General features: G+C 32.4%; 1 protein-coding gene across 1 annotated transcript in view; it reads right to left on the bottom strand.

Annotated features, from left to right (window-relative positions):
- Nucleotides 1-9,485, bottom strand: part of LOC123669632 (protein spire) — a 181,138-nt gene extending 171,653 nt beyond the window's left edge. Inside the window, exon 1 of the mRNA XM_045603230.1 lies at nt 9,221-9,485. Within this exon, the coding sequence (XP_045459186.1) occupies nt 9,221-9,485 (265 nt within the window). The remainder of the gene's footprint in view (nt 1-9,220) is intronic.
- Between the last annotated feature and the right edge of the window lie 447 nt (nt 9,486-9,932).

Raw genomic sequence — 9,932 nt, forward strand, 5'->3', positions numbered from 1 at the left:
TTAGTTTTTTAGTACAAAAAAAAGTGTGTATGCATCCTGGTTTCCTTATCATGTAGTAAAAAGTTATTGCGGATTTTCAAGAGTTTCCCTCGATTTCTCTGGGATCCCATCATCAGATCCTGGTTTTCTTATCATGGTACTAAACTTGGGATATCTCCTTTCCAACAAAAAAAGAATTATCAAAATCAGTACATCCAGTAGAAAGTTATGCGGTATAATACAACGTAGGTCGACGAAAAAAGCGTCAAGTAAAAACGCATTATTAGATATAGCTCGAAAAGTAGTTGTTAGATCTCAAATAAATTTAAATAGGACCAATTGGCACACACCACCTTTCGATTAAAAGAAAATTTGTCGAAATCGCTCCACCGAGTCAAAAGTTCTGATGTAACATACATAAAAAAAAAAAAAAAAAAATTCAGTCGAATTGAGAACCTCCTCCTTTTTTGGAAGTCAGTTAAAAAAAAATACAGTCGAATTGAGAACCTCCTCCTTTTTTGGAAGTCGGTTAAAAAATAATATCATCTACATCAACGACAACTTTTCAGTTGCTTCATTTCAATCTAAAACAATTGTTATATTTAATTCCCCTTCAATGTTTTGCAGGGATATTAAATTACTATCAACAAAAGTTAAAAGGCATAGAAATTACTTCAAACACAATACGCTTTTTTCTTTACGTAAATTATTGTTTTATTTTCAAAATGTTAGTATAATACTGCAACATATTGCCATTAAAACCTTCGATCGATATAAAAAAATAGTAGTTCATTAACTACACAAAATAGGTTATAATATATTTGTTCAAAGTATCGTAAGTATTCGGAAATAATTGGCAAAGGTGTAGGTGTCCCTACATTTTAAGCGCAGTGTCGCGTGCCGCGGCCGAGTGAGGATTAAGAATGTTGCAGTGCGAACGGCATGCGGTACAGACGAGTCGACAATGTAGATGTGATGTGTTTTTGTTCTATTTTTAAAATATTTCCCTTTTTATCTAGAGAAAAGCATTCCGTAAAGAAAGAATATTCTCGTATAGTCATTAGTTTAAATGGTTTAAAATGTTCAACGTATTTTTTAATTGTCACATTTTATTTTAAAACGCATTTCATTTTTATACCTAAATAATTAACATACATTATGATAAGAACGAATGGTAAGAATTAAAAACACTGTTTTTACGTAATTAAATAACTGTGTTGAATTTTGAATTGTAATTCAAAATTGTATTATAAATAAAAAGGTTTGTCGTGCTTATAGCCCGTAACGGCTTAACGGAAAGCTATATTTGATTACTTATCAATAATACAAAAAAAAATAACATTTTTGTACCTCCTGAAAACTAATTTACGAAAAAGAAACTTAACAATGTTTTATACTAAGCACAAAATTAATGATTAATTAAAACAGCATTATGTAAAACGAGGCAGCGTAAGAAGTCATTACATGTCGGAAACGTTTTTATCAGCCGGATGTAGCGTCAGCGGGTAACGAGCAGCAGCAGCGAGGCAGCCTACCGCGCGATATCGATCCGACCTTGAAATAAAAGGACCCACCCTTACAGCCAGTATGACGCCCACGACTTGCTGTGTATTTATGGTCTCCTGGTACATGCGTAACAGGTAACACCTTATTCTTAAAATTGAAGTTATCTTTTTATTTTATAACTTTTTGAACTATTAAATAAAAAACATTATGACTTATATAGAAAAAAAAAACATTTTAAAAAAACAGCTTAAAAAACATTTTAAAAAAACAGCCGTAAACAGCTCCCGCGGGAGTGATCTTTCGATTTATAGCTGGCTTTACCCCTTATTCAGTAGAGGTTTTACTTAAGACTCTACATATTTTTTTGTCATAGATGTCGCAAACGAGTGTTTTTACCGATTTTAAGTGGTGATATTAATATATTATGTATGTAGTAAAAACCAAAAAACTTTTTTTATGAGGTTACCGACATTATAGGTGGAACACGTGAAATTTTACGGAGAATTTTTGAATGAATATTGCAGCTGTTTCAACAACTTAAAAAATAACCGTCCACAAACTAAAACTATTTTATAAGCGTTTTAGTTGCATCTTAAAAAGTATAGAATAGTGGCATAAAAAAAACCAAAGAGATATTGAAGAATTAGAATATATTGAATATAATTGTTATAATGTTAATTTTAACACATCACTCTATCATCACTTCGGCCTTCGCAATCCAGTGCTGGACATAGGCCTCCACAAGTTCGCGCCAAAAATGGCGCGATAATGGCGCTATACATCTAAACAAATACCTAAATATAATTGTGTTTGCTCGCAAACGAAAAAACCCGACTTCAATTGCATCGACAAGTAATACAACGTAAGTAGACGAAAAAAATTAACAGCTAGTGTTTTATGTAATTTGAAGGATTTCACTAAACTAATAACGCAAAATGACTGTTACAATAACAATAATAACGCCACATTGTACTTTTAAAGAACAAAGAAAGTTCGAAACAAAAGCTTTTACAAAACAATTGCAAGCCTTTAGGCGTCTTTTGTTTTTAATACGAGTTATTCAAACAGAAGGATTAACTGATAATATTTCCAGACGAACTTATTAATCGACTAAATTAATATCTTTTGATATAACCTATTGAATTTTAGACATTAAATTTAATAAGAAATAACTTTTGAAAATTTTACCTCTAAGAACTAGAAATAAGGCATAGAAATTTATAAGATGAGACAAACCCACCTTGGGTTAGTTATGTAGTTAAAACTATTTTTATTATTTTATAAAAAAAAAAACATAATATTTACTAACAATATTTTTTTGTATTATTCGAAAACGAATAACCATTTTTTATCAAATTATATTTGAAAATTGAAAAAAACATATTCTATGATTAAAATATTAAACATAGCACTTTTATAAGGTTAATAATGATTTTTTGAACTAAATTTCTCACTACAAGCTAGGTGTCTAACCTTCGACCGTCTTTTCTAGGAAACACGTACCGAATAGACAGGTAGGTCAAAATAGTCGAAAAGCATACTATTCAACAGTAACTGGTTTAAAAACTAAAAATACACACAAAAGAAGCTTGGAATCCATTGTCCTCTCAGTTTTTTTAACGGAAGCCCGATCTTTAGAAGGCAATTTTTATTTATCGATAGTTAAAGGGATTTCCATATAAATCGATTTTATATCCAAGCGTCAAAGAAACCGCGGACGAGTTTTTGCTACCAAAGAATTCGTGGTATGAAAATTTATTGGCAAATTTCAATAACAACCAACATGCGATAGATACCTCGTTAACGAAGCGAAGAGGCATTAACAAGATCTATCAATCATATTGGATGATTTTCTGTCATCGCTATAAGTTTCTAAGAAATAAAGCACTAGAAATAAACAGCTTCCGTTCGAAGGTGTAAAAAGCCGAAGCATTTACCGATAAACATTGACACCGCGTAAAAAGTTCGCGTTCATTGAGCTCTTCCGGAACTGAGACAGTTTCTCGCGCCACAATCGGAGAGAAAACTGGAATACTCAAGATGACAGAACAATGAGAGCCTGCGTAAGGCCCGGTATACACAGCAATATGTAATTATAAATTGCGTTTCGTACACGAGCGTACGTTGTCGTCGTCGTGTTTGCACTATTTCCACGCTCGCCGTCATTCAGAGTTCATAAACTCTCAATTTATATTACAATTCATAAATACGATATGAAAAGTCACGATTGTTTATTAAATCACAAGTATACTTCAGTTTATTTTTTTATATATATAAAAATTTGCATGTAAATAATACAATGTAGTGTTTATGTATATAAATAAATATATCTGTTACGTTTGTAATTCATAATGTAACTAACATTATAAACCTTGAAATCAATTATTATTATTGACAAACAAACAGTCACAATAAGCAAGCATGTAAGTAAATGCGGTCCTGGATATCTAAAATAATAAAACATTGATATGTGAATAATTAACATTGTTACAAAATTGTGGTTTATTTACATGATGAAATGTATCAAAACTATTCGCTACCTAATTGTAAGTTCTTTCATTTTGCGATTAATTGTATAAGAACTGCTATATTATTATGGTACCTATATAAACGCTTCACACTCAACGGTCCCAGAAGGTTTTTCTCCCGTTTCGGGGGCCCGAAAACACACACACAGCACACAAGCAGAAATACCCAGACCACGACAAACATTTACATGCCCAAACAAACGCCAGTCGCGAGCGGGGTTCGAACCCGCGACCGCCATCCCAACGAGAAAAATTAACGATTCAGTAGGTAAAGTACGTACATTTTAAATAAAAAGAAGCAGATCTTAATTCGTTCTAGTACTCCTAAAGTTTTTAGTATTCAAGTTTAAAATTTAATTTCGTATTTAACTGTGACTGGGATTTGTATGACATTATGAAACAATAGTTTGAAAATTTTGAAATATACATATATTTTACTAAGCAAAATCAAATAATTAGTTGGTCATTGTCATACTATAACATTATATATATATATATATATATATATATATATATATATATATATATATATATATATATATATTTACTCAGAAATATTACACAATTTATTATGCGTATAGATAGTATCATTATTAAATATTTGTCACTAAAGCTCAAGTCATCACAACGTTCAAGTATTCTATTGAAATACAATATATAATTAAGTCACAACAAAATTAATTATGTTAACATAATCGAATTGCTAACAAAATCATTTTCCATTAACATCCTTTATGAATAGCTCGGCAAAGTAAAATCAATTTAACCTACATTACATCAATCTCCTCACAGCCTGTCAACTTTTATAATTATTATCTCTTATAAAAAAACCTAATGAATGGTTTAAGCGAACTAAAAACGTCAGTTTTTTTTAAATTATAAAACGCGTGGAAGACAATTTAATCCCGTAACAATGATGTATTTGCGTTGATGAACGAAGTACGTGTGAATTTTAACGTAAACAATAAATAATGTTCTTGAACCAAAATGGAGCGAAAGATGCGACAGCGGAAACGACATTGAAAAGCGGGTCAGAAATGATGATAACCTGCTGCATATCGGATGTTTTTTTTTCTCGCAATAAGGGAACAACGTCAGGGACTCTAATTAATTGCGTTAAATTAAGTAATTGAAAAAAAAAACATTTTTTACTATTTTACAATTGATTAGCAGCATTACTATTATATTGAAAAATAGTTAAAAAAATAAGTTGAAGCTTTCAACAAAAAATAATTAAAATTGAAAAATAAATGTCAGAAATAAATTGAAGTACTTATTTATTTTGGCTTTTAGTAGTACCAATGTTTAACTAATGTATTGTTTTCATTTTTCAACAACCTTGATGTTTTTGTTATGATGAGTCTGATGACGCGTTGGCGCAACGGTCACAGTACTGTTTTTGTGGCTGTTGCGCTAGCGGTTAAGGGTTCGTTCCCCGCACATGACAAACATTTGTATTGATCTGGGTGTTTGTGCAGTCCTTGTGGGTCTCCTCACCGTGCCTCGGAGAGCACGTTAAGCCGTCGGTCCCGGTTGTTATCATGTACACCTGATAGCGATCGTTACTCATAGTAGGGAATATATCCGCCAAGCCTTAATTAGAGTAGCGTGGTGGATAAATGGGGAAAGAGGTCTATTCCCAGCAGTGGGATATTGCAGGCTGAAACTGATGAAGTTATACTGTCAGAACTAATGTCATTGTTTGGATATTTTAGTTTTGAAAGATTTCATTTTTGCTTTAGATCTTCGGCAGCTATAAGTCTCAGATGACTAAAACTTTTATAGAGCTATTTACTTAGATTAGATACATGATTCTTCAGATATCAACGATTATAAGCCAATTTCAAACTCTTCTTTGTTGAAACAATTTCAACTAAATCTTTTTAACGGTTGATTTAGAATCAGATGCTATTTTTATTTTTATAAATATGGATTTTATTATTTTTTGTATTAGATTACCGGTAACTCTCGTCACGCATTCACCAGCTTACTGCCCAAGTCAAGCGTGCGTAAAAAATTTTTACTTCAAAAACAACAATACATCTTAATAATTTATCTATTTTCTTAGGAAAGATAAAATCTGATATCATGAAGGTGACAATCATATTTTACGCTGACAAGGGCAGATACGTACCGGTCAATTCTGCAGGCAGAAGAAACCACATACCAACCACAAGACCGCTTTTACGCAGTTAAAAAAATGGCCACATCATTTCCTTGTACGAACGCTATTAACATAGTTTACAACAATATTGCCGTGTTATTAGAATTTAATACGAGATTTATTCTTAAATAGTATCTTGATTATAACGTAAAAGAGAAAATATTGTTACTACAATACATAATAGAAAGTAAAAACATAAAACAGACGCGTTAAAATCACCATACATAGATTTGTACATGTAACACATATATAAATATGTAAATCTGTCTTCTATCGCGTTACATTTCACGAGGCCGCCATCTAATAAATTCATTTAGCGGCAAATAGGTCAGTACACAATAAAATGCATATAAAGCCGACCAGCCGGTCGAATTGCATCCGTAAATAATAAGCAATGAAGGTGTCAACGAAGATCGGTGTCACACAAGCCTAGATTCATACATAGATATTAACTTCGCGACATCGCATTTATCGAAAATTACTACGCTGACTAATAAATACAATTTAATACTGATGTTTAGAACTTTGGATGGAATTTCTAATAAATAGATATACTGTAATCTTAGTAGTTATGGTCAATACGACGATACTAAAGTTTTAATTCGTTTAATAATACAAATATATATTTATTATTAATAGATCTTTAAATATGTGTAATGAAAATCACCGTTATGAAATAAAAATAAACGGTAAATATCGATTAAAAAGTATATGAATTCCTATTATGTAAGGATGAAGTAATTTTTAATAAATATTTATAAAATTATAAATAACACAATTACTAGACCTTATATAAATCATTTCTAACGTAATTAGAAAAATCAATTGTCGTTACTAAAATCGACACATTAGTAGTTTAGTACCAGCATTTAGCGACTTTAATGAGTTGATAAGCTTACACCTTTAAACAGAAAAAAAAGATAACTTATCACAAGGTCGATAATGCCGTCATTGATGGTGCTTGTTTTACTAACAAATCAATACTCTATTTTATTACTTAGTTCTTTTGAAAACCTTACACATAATTATTACGTCTATATGTGTATTCTGAATGAAAATAAAATTAATTTTATTTTTCGAACTGGACGGTTTATTAAAACTAGTGGTGAAATTTGTCCATAATTAAAAATTTAAATTAAAAAAAAAAACGAAAAATAGGAAAATAAAGATTTTTTTTTTAATTTTTCAATTTGACGACAGATTGACAAACAACAAAAAAGTATAATAAATATGCGTGTGTGTGTCAAATACACGGTAGTGTGCGTAATAATTTTTTAATTGATTTAATCTACACAAATAAATTAAATTGGAGTGTTTGTAATATTAAAATAACCGCTTTTTACTAAATGAAACTATAAAACTATTTAAACTAAATATGGATACACACGGTACATATTATACCAAAATAACATTTTTTACAATCTTTGTCTGTGTCTGCCTGTTTGTTTGTTCCGACTGTGAAATCTGTGAAACGGCTGGACCGATTTTGACGGGACTTTCACTGCCAGATAGCCGATGTAATAAGGAGTAACTTAGGCTACTTTTATTTTAGAAATTTATTTATTTTATAACTCTGCGCACTGATCATTAACTTTTTTGTTAAATTCCACGCGGACGAAGTCGCGGGCACCGCTAGTATGTACATATTTATGCATAATTAAAAAAAAAAACTGGCATTCTGCGCTCCTTCTTTTTAATAATTGTGTTTGCTCGGAAACGAAAAAAAAAACCGACTTCAATTACATCGACGAGTAATACAACGTAGATCGACAAAAAAATAGTCAAGTAACTACGCGTTATCAAAGATTACTCAAAAAGTAGTTATCAGATCTCGATAAAATTTATATGTGACCACATGATAAACATCAGCTTTCGATTAAATTAAAAATTATTAAAATCGGTACACCCAGTAAAAAGTTATTGCGGATTTTCGAGAGTTTCCCTCGATTTCTCTATGATCCCATCATCAGATCCTGGTTTCCTTATCATGGTACCAAACTAGGGATATCCCCTTTCCAACAAAAAAAGAATTATCAAAATCAGTACATCCAGTAGAAAGTTATGCAGTATAATGCAACGTAGGTCGACGAAAAAAGCGTCAAGTAAAAACGCATTATTAGATATAACTCGAAAAGTAGTTGTTAGATCTCAAATAAATTTAAATGGGACCAATTGACACACACCACATTTCGATTAAAAAAAAAATTTGTCAAAATCGGTCCACAAGGTCAAAAGTTCTGATGTAACATACATTAAAAAAAATACAGTCGAATTGAGAACCTCCTCCTTTTTGGAAGTCGCTTAAAAAACTATAAGTGTACGAAACTTCATACTCCTCCGTCCCCGCAATTTTCGTAAAAAGTGGTACAAAGATTTTGCTTCGAGTTTTAATATTATTATTAAAATGAAGCATTTTATCTTTCAGTTGTGCAATGTTAAATAAACAGATAAGTTGACTGATATGAGATAGTGCACAAACGAAATCTCACTTAAACAACAGTCTCTAATACTCGTAAATAAAACCTTATAATTTAAAAGAAACTAATACTAAAAAGGCTTATTACTGCAAAATAGTTGTGTGAAATATGATAGTACCTGAGTGATATCCGTTATATGATTATTTAAAATATGTGCAGATAAATTACGAGTTATAATACCTACGAGCCCGACTGATAACATGAAATTTCGTTCGTGTCATTTGAATACACGTTATGGACATGAATAATAAACAACTATTTAAAAATTTCACGACTGCTTGGCGCATAGTTTGATATACTTAAAGAAACTGCTATTTTCACACCATAAAAATGTTAATGTTGTAAGAAAATTGGTTTTAATCAAATTTTTGTCTTTGTCTATTCATAGGAGTCCCTATTTAAATGCATATTAAGTTACAAACGGAATTATTATTGTTATTATTGCTTTACTAAATCATAGCTGAATTTATTGCAACCTCACTCTCGCATTGATAGACGGGTACGGATTTTTATTGTTCCATCTGTTGGTTGATACGAAATAGTCGTGTCATCAAAAAAACACTCACCTCCTGTATGTAACAACGTGCTCGGGTGCACAGTCCCGTCTTTATGAAGCAAAACATGTCCCAGCTCCGTAGGTAAATAGTAGGCGGTACCTTCGTCTAAACATTTTTGATAACAGCGGGATGCTTGGTAGAATAGGGCCCAAGCGTGCTCCTCGCTTATATTAGAGTTAAAGGCTTTAAGGATCTGCTGCAGCGTCAGACAGTCGGCGGAGTCCAGCGCAACCTCAGTCCCGCCGGGAGATCCGGCTGCTTCCTTGCGCATCATCGCGCTACCCTATAGCACCCGGACCCATTCTTAACACTCACAAGCAGCACTGTGTACGCCACTTCTTCACTGATCAAACGATACGTTCAATTTATCCGAAACACTGAAAATTTTTAACGGCAAACAATTTTATCACAAAATCATAACAATAGCGTGTCCTGTCAATGACTTCCCGAAACGTCACTGTCACTATTGCGTTCAGTAAAGTGGGTGGTGTAATAATTTTCCGAACTATTTTCGTCGGGTGGTTTTGCGTTGCTACGATCGCGAGAGCGCGTGCGCGGATCTGCACCACACAAGCACAGTTCACATGTATTCTTATCGGCGGTTCGAGCCGAACTAGCGAAGCGCGGAGTCGCTAGCGATCGCCAGTCGCCGGTTGCCGGTCGGTACGCGTACGACAACGTTTGACAGGCGGTCTACGCTCGTAAGTTCCGTACTCCGTAC

The sequence above is a fragment of the Melitaea cinxia genome, chromosome 3 (assembly GCF_905220565.1).
Source record: "Melitaea cinxia chromosome 3, ilMelCinx1.1, whole genome shotgun sequence".
NCBI classification, from domain to species: Eukaryota; Metazoa; Arthropoda; class Insecta; order Lepidoptera; family Nymphalidae; genus Melitaea; species Melitaea cinxia.